Raw genomic sequence first — 24,941 nt, 5'->3', positions numbered from 1 at the left:
TACTGATGGTCTGGTGTGATGTGATGTCCTGACGTATGGAGTCAATTTTGGATGTGAAGTAAGTGGCAAAGTCAAGAGCAGAGAGTGAGGAAGGGAGACGAGGTGGGCAGAGGAGTGAGTTGAGAGTGGCAAAGAGGCGCCGGGGGTTGGAAGACTGGGAGGAGATGAGGTTCTTGAAGTATGACTGTTTAGTAAGAGAAAGGGCAGCACTGAAGGATGAGAGCATAAGTTTGAAATGGAGGAAGTCTGCCTTAGAGCGTGATTTCCTCCAGTGTCGCTCAGCAGTACGTGAGCATTTTTGCAGATATCTGTTGCATTTGGTGTGCCAGGGTTGAGGTGTTAATTTGCGAGGGTGAATAGTGGTTGGTGGAGCAAGAGTCAAGAGCAGAAGTAAGGGATGCATTGTATGTGGAAGTGGCTTGTTCAGGGCATGAGAGAGAGAAGTGAATCAAACAGGGAGGAAAGGAATGTGGTGTCAATAGCTTCAATGTTACGCTTAGTGATGGTAGCCTTAGGAGGTAGAGATGGGGAAGTCGAGAGAGATAGGTTAAAGGAGAGCAGGTGGTGGTCAGAGCGGGGAAATGGGGAGTTGGAAAAATCAGAAATATCACAGCGGTGAGTGAAGACCAGATCCACTGAGCTCCCATTCACATGGGAGGGTGAGGAGGTCCACTGGGAGAGACCAAGTGAAGAGGTGAGGTTAAGAAGTTTAGAGGCAGGGGATTGTGTGGGGATGTCAATAGGGATGTTGAAATCGCCTAGGATAATGGAGGGAATGTCAGAAGAGAGGAAGTGAGGAAGCCAGGAAGCAAAGTTGTCGATGAATTTGGAAGCAGTGCCAGGGGGGGCGGTAAATGACAGCTACTCTAAGATGGACTGGTTGGAAGAGGCGTATGGCATGGACCTCAAATGTAGCGAATGTAAGGGATGGTTCTGGTGGTATGAGTTGGTAGGAGTAACTAGAGGGTAAAAGGACCCCAACACCACCCCCATGGTGACCCCCAGGTCGGGGTGTGTGTGTGAATGTGAGGCCCCCAGCAGAGAGAGCAGCAGGAGAAGTAGTGTCAGAGGGCGTAATCCAAGTTTCAGTAATGGCTAGTAGGTGTAGGGAGTTGGAAATGAAAAGGTCATGAGTGGGGACCAGTTTGTTACAAACAGATCTGGCATTCCAGAGGGCACAGGATAGGGGGTATGAGTTTGTGGGAGAGATGTGAATGAGATTATCAGGGTTGCTGTAGTGATGAGGTGAGATTAACTTTGAGAGTAGGGATGGTGCGGGTGCCTGAGCTGGGAGGGGAAACTGCAGGAGGTGGGCAAGGAGGGAGGTCAGTGTGATGTGGATGGGGGTGTGGGGAGGTGACAGGGAATGGAGAAAGGGAGCAGGGCTGAGTTGTTGGGTAGCAGGACCATGGGGCAGAGGTAAATGAAAGTGGGGGAAGGAAACAGAGGGATGGAGGGGAGACAGAGGAGGAGGTGTAGGAGACTAGGGTGGAGGGATAAAGATACATTATTAGGTAGACACTGAGTGATGTGGGGAGTATAAGGAAGCCTTGACATAGTGTTAAGTAGGTAAATAGGTTGAGGGAAAGTGGAAGTAGGAGAGGAGACTGTAAGGGAATCAAAGCAGAAGAATTGCAGAAATGCAGGTGAGAAAAGCAGTGTAGGCTCAATGGGTGTAGATTTAGTATGAAATGAGTCAAAAGCGTAGATAAAGTGGGTGCAGAAATGTATTTGGGCTGTAAGAAGTGAAAGGATTGTGAGAGGGTTTAAGAAGCAATGGTAATTCACAACGCTTAGGCAGCTTAATATAGCTCTAATGTGAATTCTGAGGCTTCCCTGTGGTTGTTTCCTGGCTTTGTTAGACAGTGATCAATCTACAGTTGGTCAGAAAAGCTTGAAGGAGATCTATCAAACTTAAAGAGAACACAAGGATATGATGCTAATATCAACCAATCAGATTCAAGATGAATTTTATAGACTCTGCTAGATAAATGAGAGCTAGAATCTGATTGGTTGCTTTGGGCAATTTCTCCATTTATAATCTCTAGAGGGTATGATACATTTCCCACATATATTTCTTTATGAATGTTCATTGATTTGTGTTATTTTAAAATAAACTCTCCCAATACTAAATTTGGCATATGGTAATTATGTGCCACTGTTTTCTCATTTCCAGGCACTCGCGGGAAAGAAACTATGCGGCTGAGCTGGAGTCATGCAGATTGGAACGTGTACATGTAGAATATGGGGATTACCATCCCTTAAAAGCCATCACTGTACGTTGATTTTTTTTAAGTTTATATTATATTAAAACCCCAGAATTTTGTTTTATTTTTTTGTGGGTAGTAGTTTCTGTGGATAGCAATGCGGCAGCCTTCTCTGATTTTGATTTAGTTTACTTCTTAAAATGTCTAAATTAGTCTAAAAAAGAATGATGTCAAAGAGGTCCATTGCAGTCTACAGTTTTTGATTGCTACCAGCTGCAGCTCAGTGTCTAAAGTGCCCCTGCACTGACTGCCATTTGCAGGTGTTGAGTGGGATTGGGCATGTTGGCAACGCAGCCACAGAGGGCACCAGCCAGAGGAAGAGAGCAACCATGAAATGCATCCAAATATGAAGTAATAATATTAAAAACAATTTTATTGGTGTGAAGACAAGGTATCTCATAACTACAGATGTGTCCTAATACATCCAGCCTCAATACGCCATGCAACGGAATCCACAGTGAGGAGTAAGCACAGATTAATATATAACCACTTAATATTGTTCACCTATGACAATGATGGCTAACCTTGACACTCCAGCAGTTGTTGAACTACACATCCCAGCATGCCCTGCATCAGTTTTAGCATGGCCAAATAGCAAAACTGTAGCAGGGCATGCTGGGATGTGTAGTTCAACAACAGCTGGAGTGTCAAGGTTAGCCATCACTGACCTATGACATTTTACTGTGCAGTGTTCTTAGGCCACATATCCGGTTTTTATATGTTTTTTTTTGTGCATTAATGTTTGTAAAATACATTGTGATGGGTCTGACACTAGAAACCATGGTACTTACCTGCACAACAGCCATTTGTGTTTTTATTTGCATTGCAGGCACTATTCATTTTTATTTTTTTTGCACTTGCAATACATCCAGAAGCCTACAATTATCTATATAACCCTGAGGAAAACACATATGAAATACCTTTACATTTTAACTGGTGTTAAAAACCACACAAACAAATGCTGAGGTCTTGGTAACTGCAACTACAGTTTTCTTGTCTTGGCCACAGGATGGCGATATAAGAATGTGTATTTAGAAAATGTTCTGTATTGATAAAAGGAAAATATGTGCTTGCTGCATATAACTATTACCCCTGGAATGGCTTGGGATTGAAATGGTGGTGGTCAGAATCCTTCCCCCAATGGCCCCCTAACCCTCCCTTTTAGTAGCCTAAACCTAACCCCACAGCCCGCAGCCTAACTCTAGCCCCCCACCCTCAGCCTACATCTAACCTCTCCCTCTGCCCCCCCTTCCGGCTTACCTGCCAGGCGGTCCGGTGGATGATCGTTCGGGATCCCGGTGGTCAGAATTCCGGCACCGGGCTTGTGACCCTATTCGGGATGCCAGTGTCTGCATTCTGAGTAGTGTCAGGATTTTGCGGTTGGTATTTTTACTGCTGGGATCCTGACCAGATCCCCCTGGAATACATTGAGCTCCCTTGGTTAAGGTTATTTTGCTCAATTTCTCTTGGATGTATATACCAAATGTAGATTAAATGTAATCATTTGCATTTTTGAAAAGGCAAAGTGCCCAAAGCTGGATGGTTAACTTATAATAAAAGGCAATACTTGCATGAAGAGGAATTAAAAATAACAGCACAGAGTGTATCCACTACTAAAGGTACAGGTAAGTATCACTGTTACTGAAGTAGCAGTGTTACTGTTCCCAGGGACGGCAGCTATTCAGAGCTGCCGCTCTCTCTGCACCAGAGCAATGATGAATTTCCTCGATAATTAAGTATCTTCCACTGCAACTGTAAAAGGGTGACTAGACCCAGAGTAGCGATCATGTAGATGTTTAGTATTTCACTGTCAAGCAGCACAAAATTTCTTCTTTATATGGTGCATAAGGGGGTCTTCCCATTTATTTGCCGGCAGGTGATCTTATGTGTAAAAATCCATGTGATCCCTACTGAAATCCCAGATAATCCAAAACCTGAGTGTATACGAATGATGTATGAACTCGTTTTGCAAGGTTGTCCTTGGAAAACCTTCTCCTATCTTCCCATCTTTATACAGGTTACAGAATCGAAGTCTAAGAAGGTGGGGCGGAAAGAAAGCACCTCTTCCAGCTCTTCCTCCTGCTCCTCTAATTCAGTAGCAGATCCGCTGAGTAGCGTCCTGGATGGAACGGACCCCTTGTCTATGTTTGCAGCGACAGCCGAGCCAGTGGTAGCTACTACGGTACTGAGCAACAACAATGAAACTTTCACATACTTGATAAGAAGCATTACTATACCTTGTATTTACAGTATAATTGGCCAACATTCCACAGCAATGTACATACAGGGGATCAGTGCCTGGGACATGAACACATGGATAAACATATAACAGGGTACCCCGGAGACTAAGATGCTGAGGCTGATGCAGAGTTGGTTGTGATGTTAACATTAATTACTCAAATATGGACCATGGTAAAAAAGAAAAAGTAGCATATTTCCGCACATATGCAGAGCAGGAGATGATTCATAGCATATGTGTCTACTTCACGAGCAGTACCCATCAGCGGCTGGTATTTGCACCTGCCCCGTAGCTAGCATAAGATATGCCTCCTTGCAGGTGTATATGCACATAATTGCCAGTACAGTATTCATAAGGCAAATCTGGATGAAACATAACCCATATTGATCTTTACCTATCCCCTTCCCATTTTGTGGTTTCAAGGCTTGTAGCGCGCTGGTCCACAGCCGCACGTGTGTGTGCATTCACTCTCTGAGCATGTGCTGTGCGAAATTACACAGAATACGCTTTGTGCTCCGGTGTAGTATTCACTTTACATCAGACCACCTGTGTAGATAAATAGTAAGCATTGAACCCCTGACCACAAAGGCTTACACTTTGAGGGATAAGACCTAAGAAGACAAAAGATTTCAGGTGAAAAAAAAAAAAATGTTCTCAAGTTTCAGGAAGCAGCTCAGCCCTACCTAAACCAAGGCTAATAGTTCTGTATCTGGTATCACGTGTTGCACCATATTCATTTGTTTTCCTTTCTGCAGGATGTCAACAGAAAGAAGCGTGAGCAGGAAGAATGCATAGGAAGTGACTTTGAGCCATGGTCTAGTAAACGTGGGGAGATCCTGGCTAGATACACCACAACAGAAAAACTGTCCATAGTAAGTCTGTCATTCTGTAAATATAATATGATAATGAGAGCACAGAGATTTGTCCTTTATGTTATTAAGTGGTATCTATGTGATGCCTACTCTTGACAATGGCCTACAAATGTTCCCTCCCTTCTTTGCCATTCACTTTCAACCCTTACCTTATCATGTGTTATATGTGTTCATTATTGACCATTAATAAAGTTTTGAAAACCTAAAAAAGGAAGTGATAAGTGATTATCCTCCTTTTAGGGGTTAATGTAGTTGGGGCAATGCTTCTCCATGCATTGTTGCACTGTATGGCTGTGCACGTATTTGCCCATTACTGTAGCCACATTGACAGTCTTCATGTGCATCTCTATGGCTGCGAGGCAAACTTGGCAACTTATGTAGATGTTCCGCTATGCCCCATTTAGGAACACGATGTATGACACATCACAGCTAATTTAATAGGCCCCATAGTGTTGGGAAAGCTGATGGTACATTTCCCATGACAGTAATGTATCTTGGCTGTATCATTTGTATATTTCAATGTACTAAAGGCTGTTCACTACTTTAATTTTATTATTTTCTTCTTGTTTATGCTATTTTTGCCTGGAATATGCAATTTATAGGCATTTTCATTTACACAAGTTACCGGTTTGCAAATAGAAAACTGACACTGTGGGTTGATGAGCAAAGTTCACAAATCAGTTTAATTGAGATAATGATATCTGTGAGTTCTAAATTCTTTCATTTTCTTGTAGAATCTCTTCATGGGTTTAGATAGAGGTAAGTACCGGTTCCACATTTGGCAGAACTTCTTATACTAATGCAGTAATATAAAACATGTACATTGCTTAATGCTGCATAGGCAGGGCTGTAACTTGGGTGGTGCGGAAGGTGCTTGGCACATAGAGCATGTTCCCTGTGGGCGTAACCTTCCGTATCCACCCGTGCTTAAAAAGGACGGGCCCAAAGAAAGAGAAGGGGTCCGTATAAGCCCGGAGCCAGGGGCAGAGGAGATGTGTGGTAATTGGGAAAGCAGGTGAGTGGGATCCGCGTACTCAATAGTGGTGCTGGGGCAGTGATCTCTCTTTCAGCTGCTGCTGCCTTCCCGCCTGCCGGCCAGCACCGCAGTAGATGCTGGGAACGTGACCGGTCTGTCACCTATAGCTGCTGCTGCTGCCCACTCGCACGCTCACTGGCGCCACTGACTGATCCTCCACTTTGCCTGCAGTGATTGCAATACACAGGTACAGTGGCAAGATTGGTGAAAAAAGGGGGTGGGGGGTTGCTAGCATTCAGTAGACTGACAGGTAGTGGTAAGGAGGGCAGAAGGTACTGGATTCATTTTTGGGGCGATCATACCTACCTCCTCCTGCTCACTAATTGGAGATTGGCTGCTGATGCTTCTCGTTGCAAAATCCTTCTACCCATCGAACCTGGGCAGGATCCTGTACAGTCCTAGTTACAAATAGGTGATTAAATGTTTGGGATATTCAGCAGGTGATGAGGAGTAATGGCTGGAGTGCTCTCTCCAGCTGGGGCGTGGTCCATGTGGGGGTCTTAATGCAGGAACTGACCCTACATTGGTTATAGGGGTTTCACTGTAACAGCTAATACATGAAATGTACTGTATAGTGTACATTCCAGTGCTCTCTGGGCCAGGTTGTCCCCTTTTGTTCCTGGTATAGGGGGAGATGAAGACTACTGTATTACTGCATGGATGAGACTGGGGGGGAGGCGGTCAACATCCCGCTGGACGGGATCCCGGCGGTCGAAATACCGACGCCGGAATCCCGACCGCCACAATCCCGACATATTCTCCCTCCGTGGGTGTCCACGACACCCATAGAGGGAGAATATAATAGTGTGCCGAGCGTGGCGAGGCACCGTGCCCGCAGCGTGGCGAGGCACCGTGCCCGCAGCGTGGCGAGCGAATCGAGCCCGCAAGGAGCTGCGTTCCGCTCGCCACCCCTGTCGGGATTGTGCGGTCGGGGATCCGGCGTCTGTATTTCGACCGCCGGGATCCCGTCCAGCGGGATTACGTACTGATCCCGACTGGGGGAATGTTCTGTTACAGCAATAGCACATATACTGTAGAAGGGCATTGCTTATTAGTTGGAATGAGAGAATGTTTGTGTAACTCGGGGGGTAATTCAGATCTGATTGCTTGGCTGCGTTATTTGCTGCCCTGCGATCAGATAGTCGCCACCTACAGCGGGAGGGGGAAATTGCTGTGCTAGTGTGCGATCGCTTCGTTAGCAGAGCTGCACAAAAATCATTTTGCAGCCCAGGACTTACTCAGCCGCTGCAATTGAATCCTCCTGATCGGGGCCGGAGCTGACGTCGGGCACCCTCCCTCAAAACGCCTGAGGCCGCCTGCCTTTTTCCGACACTCCCGGAAAACGGTCAGTTGCCACCCACAAACAACCTGTTCCTGTCAATGATTTCCTATAGAAGCTAATAGTTTACAGCTGTTTTGATCAAAAAACCACTATACAAAAAGTCTTTATTTTAATTGTTTTTATTGCCGAACCTGCAATTTATTACTGTTGCCTTTGTCCTTCTATTTCCGTCATCTGTCACTTTCTAGTGATCTGCTATCGAGATATTTCTACATATAGATATTTACCAACACTATATACTGTACCTTGCAGTGTTCTACATGGTATAGTTACCCTGACAGGAGTGGATGGAGCAAGTGGCCGCATAAAGTGAGACCCAGCCACTCTTGTAGAAACACAGGTCATTTGAACACACAAGGATTCCAAATCCGTAAAGAACAGAGAAAAAAACGCACATATTTGATATTTTTGTTGTGATGTTGAAGAGAGATGGCCCTAATTTTACATGAATAAAACATTTATTGTTTTTGTAGGGCTCATGTTCTTTCAGAGATCTCTCCATCAGACTGGATCCTTTCATGTGTCCTCTTTCCACTCTGCTTTGCCATTTAGCACTAATCCAAATTATTTATGAGAGACTGTGGAAAGTGTTTGTCAGACTCTGGGCCTAATTCAGATGCAGTTGCAAAGTGGCTATTGCACGCAAATTGGTTGATGTTTTCTTACTGCGCATGCGTCTGAGCCACAGTGCGTATGTGCAGCGATTGAATTGTGGTCGCACAGAGGAATTAGCCGCAAAGTGAGTGACGGTTAGACAGCGTTCTTTGGGGGTGGTAATGGGGAGTGTTCAGGTAAACACCGGCGTGTCATAAATTAGCAGTTGCGATCTTACTTGCTACTGGAGAGCCCTCTGCGTCCCAGGAGAGCATCTCGGCCTACGTGACTGCACAGGCTCTCAGACTCTGCGACATGACCCGATTTGCGAATATGGTATAAATATATCGGCAGTTGTACGCCGTCTGATGGAAATGATGAGACGGCAGTGGGCGTCCCTGTGCTCAGGTTAGCTTCTGCATATTGTCTCAATTGCGAGCAGCAAAAGTTATCAATCGTAAAAACAACCACATCTGAATTAGACCCTATGTACCATCCAGTAGCCCACACACACTCATATAATGCTACAGAAATGAGAAATGCTAGACCTGTATACAGGTAAGTCACAGTTTACTGTATGTGGCCCTTATTTCATGTAATGCTCTGACCTCTGCATTTACTTCAGGAAAACCTACGACTCCCGGTTCAGCGGTGTCGGAGAAAGTGAGAACTCGGCTTGAAGAGCTCGATGGTCTGGAGGAGGTAAGGAACCACATTTATTATTATTTCTGATGCAAAATAGAATGGTAAAAGCCATTGTGTAATGTTACCTGATTAAAGTCAGTAGCATTAAATTCACTGTATGTACTACATAAAACAGTATATAAAGGAGAATAGATGCACATGCGATAGAAGGCAATGCTAGCTATAAAATATAGAGAGTATCTTGTTATTGCACAGGTATACATATATATGCATCTTAGAACATGATTCTAGCAATAGTAATAAATACAGCGGGGGAAATGTAATAGGGTGTGAGAATCAGAAAGTGAGAGATTCTGGGAGATTGCTCCTGTTTTTTTAAAGTGGCAATCATTTACATGGCAAAAACAGGTTGATTTTACCATGTAAATGATTGCCACTTTAAAAAAACAACAACAGGAGAAATTTCCCAAAATCTCTCGCTTTCTGATTCTCACACCCTATTACATTACCCCCCATCGTGTTATTGGATCTGCAATTGGCACCCACACGTGTTGTGAAGTGTGCAATGAGTGCACTACAGATACAGGCAGAGGCTGGCTGGGCAGGGGGGGGCAGCATGCCATCTGCCTCCCGGACCAGTGCAATTTAAGTGTTCCAGGCCCGCCTGACTGCGGAGGCAGACAGAGGATACTCCTGCTCCCCCTGACCGCTGCTCAGCTAGAGACAGTTACAGCGTAGTATAGGTACAAGATTTTTGGTAAACTCGCACTTTAGTTATTTAAGTGGTTTACAAAAACCACACTCCCAACATTATTGTCATGCCCATTATTGCGTTGCATTTCCTGTGAAAAGCTGGGCCACTTGCTTGAGTCTGCCCCCCACTCTAAAAGTTGCCAGCCAGCCCCTGGATACAGAGGTCCGCCGCCTAGTATAACTAGTAAAAATAGAATAATTATCTAGACGTTGGCGTGTCGTGTTCCATGGCAATAACTATAAAGTAAATATAAATGTATCATGTGACTGTACATAATAAATTGGGCAGCATATGTAATGTCTCCTATTAGCAGAGTATAATAGCTTTTAATACTCCCCTTTTCTTCTTGTGCAGTTCTGTCCTTCTGGAGTCATTTGGCAATCCACCTAACAGGCCTCCATGTGACCTGGCAGCTCCACCTTAGTGTGGAACAGCTGTATCAGTCCGGTTCTGTAACCCATGTTTGGAAATGTATTCTGTCAACTGGGCCTAGTGACATGATTGACCATAATGTGTTCAGCATATACAGATGTGTCCTCTTACATCCTTGCTGCAGTCACGCCATACAGCCCTTCAAGTCGCGCCATGCCGTGGCTGGACTAGGTAGCACCAAGTGTCTTTTTTTTATTTTTTTGTTTTTTTTTGCGTCTTTTGCTGCTAACGTAATTGGACGCATGAGCAGCTTCTGCTGCTGAAAATGATATACAGCATGCCTATATTGTGTGTGTGTGTGACTGCGACTGTATTTGCACGCAAAATGCTGTGCTACAGTGATTTCCTGGAAAACACTAACATTTAATTTTGGATGCAATTGAGCCGCTATTATACACAGAATATAGGCTTGCCGCATATCATTTTAATCGGCAGAAGCCGCTCGTGCATTCTATTGCATTACATTGTGTCTTAAGACGCAAAAAAGATGCTTGGTGCTACTGAGTCGCACTGCACTCACACATTATCTGTAACGCGACTTGTAGCGCACATCTGTACAGCAACTTTTGCGTTGCGTATGTAGTGATTTGTTAATAGATTTAGTTTACCATTTACTTTAACGTTTGCAGTTCTGCCTCCATCCTAATTTGTATATAGATCATTAGATTTCTATTACATGTGTGTCCTCATACACTCCGATCATATGTCTGATATATTGTGAGCCCGTCGGTGGGTGTGTGCCCTCAATATGTCTATGAACAATGGGGGTCATTCCGAGTTGATCGCTAGCTGCCGTTGTTCGCAGCGCAGCGTTCAGGCTAAAAATCAGCATTTCTGCGCATGCGTATGCAATGCACAGGCGCGTCGTACGGGTACAATGAGCATCGTGGGTTTGCACAGAGTGTAACGAACATTCCAGTCACACGGACAAACGCAGGAAGATTGACATGAAGTGGGCGTTTCTGGGTGTCAACTGACCGTTTTCAGGGAGTGCTTAGAAAAACGCAGGCGTGGCTGTGCGTACGCTGGGTGGGTGTGTGACGTCAAAAGCCGTCCCTCCGTCGTTAGAATCACTGGGCGGGTGTGTGATGTTCGCTGGGTGGGTGTGTGACATCAAAAGCCGTCCCTCCGTCGTTAGAATCAACGCACACGAAGAGTAACTACAGGGCTGGTCTTGTTTTGCACAAAACGATTTTGCAGGCGCTCTGCTGCACAAGCGTTCCCACTTCTGCAAAGCGAAAATACACTCCCCTGTGGGCGGCGACTATGCGTTTGCACGGCTGCTAAAAACTGCTAGCGAGCAATGTCGTTTACAGACATATTGTGTCGGCTGTGCAGGACAGCTGATGGCCGATATATCATCATGGGCTCATGTCACAGCTGGGTGTGCATTTGACTTTAAATGCCTGCCCAGCTGGATGTTCTGACAGACATGTCGATCGACCAGTTGGTAGGTATGCAGACTTCACCTGAAAAGGCCGCCTCCGGTTGGCATGACGGAGGGTCCGTCAACTTGCTGCTCAGGTGTATACCCAGTCTTTGCCTCAATGCGCCATGAGGCACATGTTGTGAGTAAGCAGCACTGAGCAGTGTAGCATAGCATCTTTCTTTTATTTGCGTTTTATTTGCATCGAAGAAGCAGGGAAACAACCACGTAGTCTGTACTATAGAGACACACCGGGCTGCCCCTTTAACCGCACAAGAATTGGTTTTAAATCTGTACAAAGTCACAAATTAAGTACAATAGAACTTGGTGTGGAAAAAAAGCCACAGTCGCTGCATTGTAGTGCTTTGTATACAGATTCAGACTCATCCGCACGCAGATGTAGAAATTTTGCATATCCAATTAACATTGCAATCTCTTGAAGTGGTTCTGTCATATCACTGTCCCAAAACAGCGGTGGCCGGGTTTCCCCAGCCGCACGCTGTCTCACCTCTCCCACTGTGTCAGGTCCCGGAGTGTGGTTAGCTCATCCGGTGGCTCTCCCTGGTCCTGGCGCACTCTAGTCTGTCTGCGGTAACTCTGGTCATGGCCGCGGCCATGCTTGGCTCCCACGGGGTTCCACATAGTAGCGGTGACTGGGCGCAGCCATCTTGGTTCCTCTCACATGACTGCTGCGCCACCAATGGAAAGCAGGAGGTTGTCCTGTAATGATGCAGCAGTCAATCCATAGTCAGCCAGGGGTATATAGGGAGCTTTCGGGACACTCCCAAGCTGCCAGTGCTTTGTTGTCTCCTGATTAGCTGTAAGCTATTTCTGTGCCTCTCCACAGTTATTATTCAGCTAATAGACTACCAGAGCAGTCTCCATCTACAGCGCTCCCTGGCTCCTGAATAGCTGGTTCCATCCAATTGTCTGCTCAATTGCTGGTTCCTGAATAGCTGGTTCCATCCCAGTGTCTGCTCAGTTGCTGGTTCCTGAATAGCTGGTTCCATCCCAGTGTCTGCTCAATTGCTGGTTCCTGAATAGCTGGTTCTATCCCAGTGTCTGCTCAATTGCCGGTTCCTGAATAGCTGGTTCCATCCCAGTGTCTGCTCAATTGCCGGTTCCTGAATAGCTGGTTCTATCCCAGTGTCTGCTCAATTGCCGGTTCCTGAATAGCTGGTTCCATCCCAGTGTCTGCTCAATTGTCTGGTCCTGAATAGCTGGTTCCATCCCAGTGTCTGCTCAATTGTCTGGTCCTGAATAGCTGGTTCCATCCCAGTGTCTGCTCAATTGTCTGGTCCTGAATAGCTGGTTCCATCCCAGTGTCTGCTCAGTTGCTGGTTCCTGAATAGCTGGTTCCATCCCAGTGTCTGCTCAATTGGCGGTTCCTGAATAGCTGGTTCCATCCCAGTGTCTGCTCAATTGTCTGGTCCTGAATAGCTGGTTCCATGTTTTGGGTCGCAGCGGCTGCGTGTGATGTCATGCAGCCGCCACGCCCTGCACCGCAAACGGTCCAGACACGCCTGTGTTGTCTGGATCACGCCTCCCGCTCCCCCAATGCTGCCGCGACGACCCCTCCGTACCGCGAATGCCTCTGCCCTGTTTCATCTCATAGTATGCGGCTTCTGCGCATGCGCACACTTCAAAAGGCTCCAGCATGCGAACGCAATCATATCTGCGTTCATGCTGGATCGGGCTCTAAGTCTCTACCACATTGAGCAGTAGCTATTACATTGTGATTATCATGTGGAGTAAGTGAGGGGACAGTGACAGTACAATGTTTCTTCTATAGACTTCTCTATGTGTAGTGCATAGATGGTATCCGTGAATAAGTGGTGTTATTGACCATCTGTGTGTTCTCTGTTTTTAGGGATCGCAGAAAGAACTCTTGAATCTGACTCAGCAAGATTACATCTGCCGTATTGAGGAGCTTAATCAGTCCCTGAAGGACGCCTGGGCCTCTGATCAGAAAGTCAAAGCTCTGAAAATAGTCATACAGGTCTCTGCTTACTGTACTGTTTTGTTAGCATGACAGTTCTCGAGATTAATTTCTGTATTCATTTCCAAAATTCAAAGTGTGGATATACTCGTGGTTAGGAGTGTACACTGTACTTATCCATAAAGTGAATGATTCCTTCTTTAGTGGTTATGGGGTTGGGGTGGGGGTGATATACAGTCTTCTATAGGGCATTGGAGCATCATGTATTCCAAAGGTTTTTTTTTTGTTTTGTTTTTTTAAAAGCAGATGTTAGTATTCTTTGTATATAGTAGACGTAATGACAATGCTGTATGTCAGTTTGCATCTATTCTAAAGTTTTTAGGACCTGCTGGAACTGGGCCAACACAGAGAAAAGGGGTGCAATAATAACTCTGCATATTTGGGAATCCCTGGTCTACCGCTATCAGAACCCTATACCATAAATGTTCTAATATAGATGCGCTAACAAGGTCTCTGCAAAATAATTATGTAATTAAACAAAAAGACAGCATTAACAACACATAAAATTGTACATATAGCTGATAAATAGGGATGTAGTTGTGTGACCGGCGGACGCCGGGATCCCGCCATCTAACAATCCCGATAGTCGGCATAGAGTGGGAACCAAGCCCGCAAGGAGCTTCATTGCGCTCCGCAAACCCCCGCGCGCCGGATATATCGAAGCCGGGATCCCGCCGTCGATATCGTGACTGGCGGTCACACATGCCCAACCCGATAAATACATGTTCTTATAATGCTACCATGACTGACTGGCCAGTATTATTCAGCAAGAGAACTCATAGGACTATCAAGCGCTGACATAAACCGTTTATAAAATCCGTGTATTGCAGTGTATCCGCTCACGTCTCCTGCAGTTGTATAATAGACCAAAGCTGCCATTTTGCTGCTTCAGTAGTAGTGGGAAGACTCTGCATCCTCTCTCTACCTAATACTAAACATGAACCATCATTGGATGCGGGAGCATAAGATTAGTAGCAATGGCTATAATTTCATGTTTAACACAGGGTTAGTGCATAAGACTGTTTCCGTGTAATATAGTAACAGTTTGGTGTATTAGTTCACCAATGCTTTTCAGATATGAACCCATACAAAGCATAAAGTTAGTTATAGTGTTGGTTACTCACTGACCCTCACTGACGAGACAGCAGCACAGCTATCTGCACGGAAGTAAAGTCTGAGGCTTGCAGAAGTGTCTGGGATCTTTACCACTAGTCTTGGTTTTTGTCTGTCATTGCAGTTCCACATTCACTTTGTGCACAGGAGCTGTCCTCTCTACCGTCCCTCATTTCTTTTTCTTTATTTTTGTCTAATTAGGAAAGTACACTCAGTACTAAGCCACGCATCAGTAAGTTTTTATTTTTTATTTTAGTTTTTTGGGGGTTTTTTGCTCCAAGTGTCACTTCCTTGGGCCTAATTCAGACCAGATCGCAGCAGCAAATTTTTTAGCTAATGGGCAAAACCAAGGGCCTAATTCAGATCTGATTGCAGCAGCAAACCATGTGCACTGCAGGGGGGGGAATATATAACATGTGCAGAGAGAGTTAGATTTGGGTGGCTTATTTTGTTTCTGTGCAGAGTAAATACTGGCTGCTTTATTTTTACACTGCAATTTAGATTTCAGTTTGAACACTACCCTGATGGTCAGTCATGTTCTGACAACTGATGCATAGTATCTGAAGCTCATGGTCAGAAGTTGTCGTCTGCAGGTTGATCCACTTTAAAGGCAGAGCCAGCCTGGGTGAGATCTTTGGCCCAGTCTGTTGATGGGTATATTCTGCTCGCAGCACTTCCCAGGGAGTAAAGCAGGGATCTCCACTCTTTGCCCTTTTTGTGGAAACATTGAGGAACTCTGCTAGAAGCCCCCAGGCTCCACTGTTGCCTATCAGATGAGCCAGATCGGGCATGCTGCCTGGTAAAATCAGTACGGGACCTGGCAAACTTCCGTTATCCTTGTTGGGATCCATCTCCACAACTAAAAGATTCTTGCTCCAGTTCTGTCTTGGAAATTATCAAATGCCAAATCTTACTCCCAGGTCGAAGATGAGCTGGCCAAAGATTTGGACCTTGAAGTCTCTTGCACTTTGATGAGGGTCCAATAGGAGGAAGTGAATAGAGGTCAACAAATTTGGTCCTCAAGGTACCCCAATGGTCTAGGTTTTAAGTATATCCATGTTTGGTGATTTAATTAGTACCTCAGTCAATTTGGTTTAACCCTCTGTGCTGAGCCATGGATATCTTTAAATCGTGGACTGTGAGGACCAAATTTGGGAACCACAGGCATTGAGGATTTAATGGGAGATATTCCAGCAAATACTAAATATTCCGGATAGTGAGAAGTCTGATGTGTCTGGCAATTCTATGTTTAAGAGAGAGAAAAAAAATTGTTTCCTTCCCCTTTACCCCATAGGAAGACCTGTTATGTGAGGTACAAACCATATGATTGGTGTTTCCAGGCTCAAGCAGGCTTTTAACTCTTTTTCTTGCACCCAGCTGGGATACTTTAAAACATGAGTCTCCACCTAAGGCAGATGCATTTGTCTAAGACATCACCATTTTGATTGTGAATGTTGCAGCCCATTAATATTGTGGGGATCTCTAAGATTTGGGTCAGTAAGGCAGCTGAAAGGCTGTCGGAACAACTGTCTGAGGTTTTGCCGCCAGGTTGGCCCATTATTTTCAAATGTTGGTACTCATTCAGAATATCCTATGGATGTGTCTGTAGATACTGGGCTTATTGGGGCTTTGATATCACTCTCTGTGTTCTGTGCATTCTGGCTTAGGGCCTGAGAGGCATTCTAAGGACTAGATTCTCTCCATTTCTGTGGTAGTGCCTGATTTGGTCCAGAAATGCATACAACTCTGAAACCGTCTACAGAGGGAAAGAATTCTGTTATATCCGTCAGTGTCCCCAGACCAAAGAACCCTAGGTTTCTTTTTAATTCCATGGTACAATCATCTACTCCTCATGGAGGTCAACAGAGATGAAACAGGCTTTGCCAACTAAGCATCCATCTACCAATCCCTCAGACAGTGAAATGATGAATGGGTTGTCTGCACCTGGTTGGATCCCTTTTGATTCTCTTATGGGATTGATGCCTGAATCAGAGGAATCACAACTTGGATACCATCTAGATTTCCTGAAGTCCCCACCCAGATGTATTTTACCACTGACCTTCCTTTCTGGGTGCCATTCAGTCCTTGATCTCCACAGGGATAGTTACTCGAGTCCTTGGAAGAAAAGGGTGGATTGACTATATATAAAACAGAACAAATGTGTTACCTTTTGATTTTGACAGCTGTGAGAAAAGATGGCGGGTTTAATTACTCTTCGTGCCACTTTCATGATTTGTGGACTCATATTCATAGATCTTGCAATACACTCAAAGCGGATGATTTTTTTGATTCTCTATGATGCCTACAGGAGAGATTGGCCGGTGTCCAAACAGTCCACATCTATGTAGATTACTTGGGTAATTTAATAGGCTGAAATAGGAGCAACACAACTTGTTCCTGGACTTGTGAAGGCACATTCTTTCAAATTAGTTGTAGAATTGCTCTCAATATAAAGCTGATGTTCAAAGCTCACGTTACATGGGAATTCTGCTGTGTGACCATATAATTGTAGGAATGCCCCCTTTATGCCTTAACTCCATTGCGATGCAAACTGCTGCTTCCAAACATAAGAAAACCTCATTGCTTCTTCTCCTCTGTCTGCTTTCTGGGGAAAAGAAACTATTGTAGCAGAGCAATTTTTGGTGTAATATAATAGAATTAGGAATATATATTTTATATCAATGGAAATCAAATTTATTAACCCATGGAGGTCTGGATTTGGAGTCACCCTCAATATTAAAGTGGAAAAACACTCTACAGGCTGATCCAACTTTGATGTAATGTCCTTAAAACAAGTCAAAATGAGGCTCAGTAGTGTGTGTGGCCTCCACGTGCCTGTATGACCTCCCTACAACGCGTGGGCATGCTCATGATGTGGTGGGGTGTGGTTCATTTTATCGACAGTGTCTAGGTCGACAATGTTTAGGTCGACCACTATAGGTCGACAGTCACTAGGTCGACATGGATGGACGGTCGACAGGGTTTCTAGGTCGACATGTGCTAGGTCGACAGGTCTAAAGGTCGACATGAGGAAATTTTTTTTTTGGTCGTTTTCTTCGTAGAGTGACCGGGATCCCAAATTAGTGCACCGCGTCCCCTCGCATGCCATGCTTCGGGCATGGTGCCTTCGCTCCGCTACCGCTTCGCTCGGCACACTTTACCGTTCCAATCGTAGTCCACGTGGATCGTTAAGTATGAAAAAATCCCCCCCCCAAAAATGTGAAAAACTCATGTCGACCTAGAAACCCTGTCGACCTTCCATCCATGTCGACCTAGTGACTGTCGACCTATAGTGGTCGACCTAAACATTGTCGACCTAGACACTGTCGATCTTCAGACCGGATCCCGATGTGGTGGCGGATGGTCTCCTGAGGGATCTCCTCCTAGACCTGGACTAAAGCATCCACCAACTCCTGGACAGTCTGTGGTGCAACGTGGCGTTGGTGGATGGAGCAAGACATGATGTTCCAGATGTGCTCAATTGGATTCAGGTCTGGGGAACGGGCGGGCCAGTCCATAGCATCAATGCCTTCGTCTTGCAGGAACTGCTGACACACTCCAGCCACATGAGGTCTAGCATTGTCTTGCATTAGGAGGAACCCAGGGCCAACCGCACCAGCATATGGTCTCACAAGGGGTCTGAGGATCTCATCTCGGTACCTAATGGCAGTCAGGCTACCTCTGGCGAGCACATGGAGGGCTGTGCGGCCCCCCAAATAAATGCCACCCCACACCATTACTGACCCACTGCCAAACCAGTCATGCTGGAGGATGTTGCAGGCAGCAGAACGTTCTCCTTGGCATCTCCAAACTCTGTCACGTCTGTCACATGTGCTCAGTGAGAACCTGCTTTCATCTGTGAAGAGCACAGGGCGCCAGTGGCGAATTTGCCAATCTTGGTGTTCTCTGGCAAATGCCAAACGTCCTGCACGGTGTTGGGCTGTAAGCACAACCCCCACCTGTGGACGTCGGGCCCTCATACCACCCTCATGGAGTCTGTTTCTGATCGTTTGAGTAGACACATGCACATTTGTAGCTTGCTGGAGGTCATTTTGCAGGGCTCTGGCAGTGTTCCTCCTGTTCCTCCTTGCACAAAGGCGGAGGTAGCGGTCCTGCTGCTGGGTTGTTGCCCTCCTACGGCCTCCTCCACATCTCCTGAAGTACTGGCCTGTCTCCTGGTAGCGCCTCCATGTTCTGGACACTACGCTGACAGACACAGCAAACCTTCTTGCCACAGCTCGCATTGATGTGCCATCCTGGATGAGCTGCACTACCTGAGCCACTTGTGTGGGTTGTAGGGAGGTCATACAGGCACGTGGAGGCCACACACACTACTGAGCCTCATTTTGACTTGTTTTAAGGACATTACATCAAAGTTGGATCAGCCTGTAGTGTGTTTTTCCACTTAAATATTGAGGGTGACTCCAAATCCAGACCTCCATGGGTTAATAAATTTGATTTCCATTGATAATTTTTGTGTGATTTTGTTGTCAGCACATTCAACTATGTAAAGAACAAAGTATTTAATAAGAATATTTCATTCATTCAGATCTAGGATGTGTTGTTTTAGTGTTCCCTTTATTTTTTTGAGCAGTGTGTGTATGTATGTATGTATGTATGTATGTATATGTAGCCGCATAAACAGTGTCCTGAAAAGGTCAGGAGTGTACCAGGTCATTCATAGGTGGAAATACAGCTTTTAAATTATAGTTTGCGGATAGTGTGCAGACTCGTTCATGAGACGGTCCTATCAGTCTACTAGGCAGGTAATGACCTGGGTATTTGAATATTCTAACTTAAATGACGTTTCTGACTGTATTTACGCCTACCCGCATTCACCTGAGGCACTTCCGGGTCGACGGGTATATATACTTCCTGTATAGTCCTGTCTAGTGTATGCAGCCCTGGCACATGCGGCGTTCCATTGGAGTTTATAAGTAATTACTTTTGGCCTGTTATACTGGTGAACATTGATTGCTTATTAGGTTACATGTGGGAATCTATTTTCTAGCCATGGAACACACCTGTGAGAACATTTAGCCGGGGGCTGCCCTATGTGTATCACTTTGGATATATAGGTATTTATTGGACTCTAGTATGATGTATTGTGTATATATTTATGCATTGACTGATATAGGTATACATGGCTGTTCCTTTAATTACAGCATCTGTCGGTTTTCTGATGGAGACCATGCACATACTTCTTTGCGCATGGTGTTAGATTATCCAGGTACATAGCACTACTGGAGTGTGTTGATTGAGGTGAGGGCGCACGGGTTTACATGTTTACTAAGCGATTGTGATATTCACAGGGTGACCGTGCATATTTTCCTGAGCACTCACTTTCAGCTACTTTCTCTGACGTATGGGTTTCCACTGATTTATATTATATGAAACAGTATTATTGAAACCAGTGTTGTCTCCATAATTGTTATATATTGGGACCTGGGAGGCTCAGTCATATTTTTTGTTCTATTTTTTCTAGATATATTTTAACAATTATAAACTGCTATACTAAGATTGGATTTGATGACTCATGTATGGCCTTTCTTGAAAAAGATCCGAATATTGGATCGAAACGTCGAATGCTGTGAGGCTACAATAAAATACTGATTTGAAGAAACGCTTGGATCTTGTATTCAGTGAGAGTGCACCCTCCACCACGTGGAATTCTCGTCTATGTATGCGGACATTTGTCTGTTGGGAGCACCCACCATTGGGAACATTGATGAGAGTGCCGAACCTTCTTGTTTATATATTCAGGACACTGTTTATGCGGCTGATTTTACTAATACTGTCTGATTTGTCTCCTTGGGTCTGTGTGACAATGTTAAGAGGGTGTGTAAATGTGGGAACCAATAGGAAGCCACAGACACTGTACTTGCTAATTGAGCCTTCTGCTCACACCCTCCCCTATCGGCAACGATTGTGAAGTGACAAGCTTAATATATTTGGCCACATCGGTGGTGGTGCAACTGTCACAATTTGAACATCTTTTTGTAAAGTACTGAATTTTGAATTGTAATTCTGCTTTCTCAGTGCTCAAAGCTTCTCTCCGACACATCGGTGATCAAGTTTTACCCGAGCAAGTTTGTGTTGATTACTGATATTCTTGATACTTTTGGTAAGTATTTTTATTTGCATACTTGATGCTACAGTGGATTGTAGGGACATAATAAATATGACTAATAATATAGTGTTACTTTTGTAACTACAGTGAGTTACTGTACATCAGTGAACCTTTGTCGTCAATTTAATGCATTAAAAATACTCTCCTGAAACATACACACAGATTGACACAGCAATGGTTACATAGACTGACACTGGCATGCCCCCCTCCACCGATAAATTATTTTCCTAAGGTTAAACTCACAATATATGATTTCTGCCACTTACTGTATTACAGGTTGAGTATCCCATATCCAAATATTCCGAAATACGGAGGTTTTCGTTTTCTGATGGCTCAATGTACACAAACTTTGTTTAATACACACAGTTATTAAAAATATTGTATTAAATGACCTTCAGGCTGTGTGTATAAGGTGTGCATGAAACATAAATGAATTGTGTGTATGTACACACACTTTGTTTAATGCACAAAATGTTTACAAATATTGTCTAAAATTACTTTCAGGCTGTGTGTATAAGGTGTATATGAAACATAAATGCATTCTGTGCTTAGACTTGGGACCCATCGCCATGATATCCCATTATGGTATGCAATTATTCCAAAATACGGAAAAATCCGATATCCAGAATACTTCTGGTCCCAAGCAATTTGGATAAGGGATTCTCAACCTGTAATACAATAAAGCCTGAGGTAGCCTGCAGGAAGAATTCCTTTCATGTTCTTCCGCCCCTAAGGAACACTTTCACCATGCACATACAGTACACTTCTATTGCTTGTGCAGATGTAAATAATATACAGAGTTACAGTTTAGAGACATAAATAATACTGAATAATTTACAAATGATTTATTTCTATTCTGGAATATTAAGATCTATTTGTAATGCTATTTTCTTATAGGTAAACTTGTCTATGAGCGTATTTTGTCAATGTGTATGGATAACCGGACAGCTCTGCCTGGTAATGTTGAAGTAATACTTTTTATTATTTTATGACTGCAAATGTGTTTTTAATGTCTCTAATATTTCTCGTTATTTTGTTGCTTTTCTGCTTCAATGAAAAAGCATCCAAGGAACATTTTATTTACTCTGATTATTGTACTTTTAATTTCTATGAATTATTTGTAATTTTTTTTTCTTAATTGTTACTTCTAACAGCAAATTTCACCCCGGATAATGTAAATGACACTGCCAAGGAGACTTGTTTAAACTGGTTTTTCAAGATTGCTTCTATACGGGAGCTTGTACCAAGATTGTATCCTTTATTACATTGATAACGTGCTTTTAGATTAAATTGATGGCTACGTAGAAGCGTTCTCTTGGTAGGAAGGTGACCATAGAAACAGTGGCGGGGAGAGGATGCTGTGAGTGGGGTAGAGAAAGAATGAAGGGAGAGCTGAGGGGAGGAACATATGAAGTGGGAGGTAAAAAGGACGCAGGACTGGTCCCAGAGGAGGGGCAGATGAATCCTGCTCGCCGGTAAAACCTGCATAGAGAGTGGTAACTTGTATTTGTTGATGTCATTCTTGAAGATGATAGAGAAATAAAGGATGACCCTTACATTATTAATTTGAACTACTTTATGGCTAGAAAAATTAGTATTGTTGTTTATTTATCACTCTTCCATTGGAGTGACTGGCCTATTTTAGCATGTACCCTTATTAGTAAATGTGGTTAATGGGGTTATATTGGAACTGCTCACATATACAGTATGCCTATTGGTTACGCTTGTGCTGTGTGTTTCTTGCGTTTTTGTAGTCTGCGACTTCATTGTGTGCACAGGTGCAATTTAAAGAACTTCTAGAAATTCTCCAGACATTTTCTTGTGCCTTAGTGTGCAGGCGAAGGAGTTTCTGTTCTACATACTATTTTGGGTTGTGATTTTCCGCAGCTTTTCAGCTGAATCTTTTGGGGCAATGCAAGTGTGTACATATAACGTCTTTATTTTACTCAACTCTATTTACCCACTCCTCAGATATATCATGTTCTTCAGGTTAAACTCCCAGCAATTGATTTTTACCTTTATGTGAGCTGTAGAGTAACAGCATTAGAGGGGCCTATGGGCCTGATTCATGTTTGTAATGTGTGTACACAGTGAGATCCCGGCTATGTTTGATTTTGACTATGTGATTTCCCTTGAACTCCCCTAGAGCCCAGATAGCACAGATTGTACAGATTTTGACTATCTGTGCTTGAGATTTTGTCTATGTACGATTTTGACTAAGTGCCAATTTTGACTATACTTTGTACTAGATTGTACACTAGATAGTCAAGATTGACTTGCCTACACAGTCTATCTAGCCTTACGATACAGACCCACGGGAGCGCGCATCGGGATCGAATCTGTATCTCAAGCTGCCTAGCACCATGAGATATGCACTAACTTTTCATAAGATTTTGACTATATAGTCAAAATCTCACAGATTTATCTCACCGTGTGTACACAAGTAAAGCAAAAAAGCAAGTAACTGTGTCTGGAACAAACCATGTTGCCATGTAAGGGGGTCAAATACAATATATTTTCTCTGTTCAGGGTAAATACTAGCTGCTTTTGCATGTAGCCCACAAATATTAGCTTTATTTTTACACTACAAATTAGACTTCAGTTTGAACACACCCCACCCAAATCTAACACTTTGCACATGTTATATCTGCCCCCGCAGTGCAACATGGCTTTGCCCAGTTGCTTGCTCTTTTTGCTTTACTTTATTTATTTATTTATTTATTTATTTATTTATTTATTAACAGTTTCTTATATAGCGCAGCAAATTCCGTTACGCTTTACAATTGGACACAATGATACAACAAAACTGGGTAATAAACACAGTCAGAGGTAGGAAGGCCCTGCTCGCAAGCTTACAATCTATAGGGAAATAGGCATTGATACACAAGGAGAGGCACTATCTATTGCATATTTGTCCACTGGATTGCAAAGGTTCTAGGTGGGTTGCATGATATCACATCACAGCAATGATGAACCCTGGTCAGAAAGAAGGGAAAGTGAAGAAAGAGAAAATATGTGGAGGATATGTGTGGAATGTACAGTACAGGGACGTGCAGTCAGGGGAGGCAGTGCCTCCCCTGTCATAATGATTAAGATAATATAAAGAAGATGCATATGACACACATTCTGTGCCATATGTATCTTCTTAATATTATTCTTATCGTTGCTGTTTTGTATATGTGTTTGGGAGGCACCGATCGTGGTGCCTCCCGTTGTCACTGGGGAAAGTATGGGGAGCGGGGGGTGGGCACGGGCGGGGACTAGCCATGGGCTGTAAAAGCCCATTGAAAATATATGGGAAAGCGGCACCATTAGTGGTGCCGCTTTCCATCAGGGACGTGCTTTCAACCTATGAAAGCACATCCCTGTCAGTGAGGCCACAGTGATTGGCCAGCGGATCCGTCACTGGATCCGCTGTCAATCACTGTGTGGGCGACGCTGGCGGAGGAGGTGCGGGCGGCTGGATGCGGCGATGGTGCGGGCGGCGGGATGCGGCGGTGGAGCGTGCGGCGGCGGTGCGGCGGCGGAAATTACCTTTATCCTGCAGAGTTTGGCAGCGGAGCGGTTCCAGTTTCAAAAATGGCGCCTCAGCGTCATTTTTGAAATTCAAGATGGCCGCCGCGAGCCAATCACGGCTCGCCGCGTCATCGCCCCACCCCCTCCGGCTGACTTATATAAGTCAGCGCGAGGCGGAGGAGAATCAGTCCGACGGCGGAGGAGGAGCTGTGAAGAGCTCCTGAAGAATGAAGACGCCGGAAGTCCTGGCTGGGCGGCGGCTATGCAAAAGAGCTTAGCAGCCGCCGCCCACCAGGTGAAGACGCTGGAAGCCCTGGGGAGGTGGCGCCCCCCCAGGTGAAGACGCCGGAAGCCCTGGGAAGGCGGCGGCCACGCAAAAGAGCTTAAAGGCCGCCGCCCCCAGGTGAAGACCCAGTTTAATAAAGCTTATTTTCAAGACTTGTGTGGTGTTTTTATTTTAATATTTTCTTTACAGGTGCCAGCGGGCACTTTATGTCCGGGCATGCTGGCACTTGTGGTTCTCCAAGTGCCAGCATGCTGGGGCAGGCTTGCTGGGACCTGTAGGCTACCTGTAAA

General features: G+C 44.6%; 1 protein-coding gene across 1 annotated transcript in view; it reads left to right on the top strand.

Moving 5' to 3' along the window:
- VPS35L (VPS35 endosomal protein sorting factor like) overlaps positions 1–24,941 on the top strand; it is a 154,104-nt gene that overhangs the window by 17,903 nt on the left and 111,260 nt on the right. The window contains exons 2-10 of the mRNA XM_063934448.1: positions 2,177–2,276; positions 4,285–4,449; positions 5,262–5,378; positions 6,113–6,137; positions 8,976–9,052; positions 13,478–13,606; positions 20,759–20,843; positions 21,747–21,806; positions 22,004–22,100. Coding sequence (XP_063790518.1) covers positions 2,177–2,276; positions 4,285–4,449; positions 5,262–5,378; positions 6,113–6,137; positions 8,976–9,052; positions 13,478–13,606; positions 20,759–20,843; positions 21,747–21,806; positions 22,004–22,100 — 855 coding nt within the window. The remainder of the gene's footprint in view (positions 1–2,176; positions 2,277–4,284; positions 4,450–5,261; positions 5,379–6,112; positions 6,138–8,975; positions 9,053–13,477; positions 13,607–20,758; positions 20,844–21,746; positions 21,807–22,003; positions 22,101–24,941) is intronic.

This window comes from Pseudophryne corroboree, chromosome 7 (genome assembly GCF_028390025.1).
Source record: "Pseudophryne corroboree isolate aPseCor3 chromosome 7, aPseCor3.hap2, whole genome shotgun sequence".
NCBI lineage: Eukaryota > Metazoa > Chordata > Amphibia > Anura > Myobatrachidae > Pseudophryne > Pseudophryne corroboree.
This window is presented reverse-complemented; position numbering and strand designations above follow the sequence as displayed.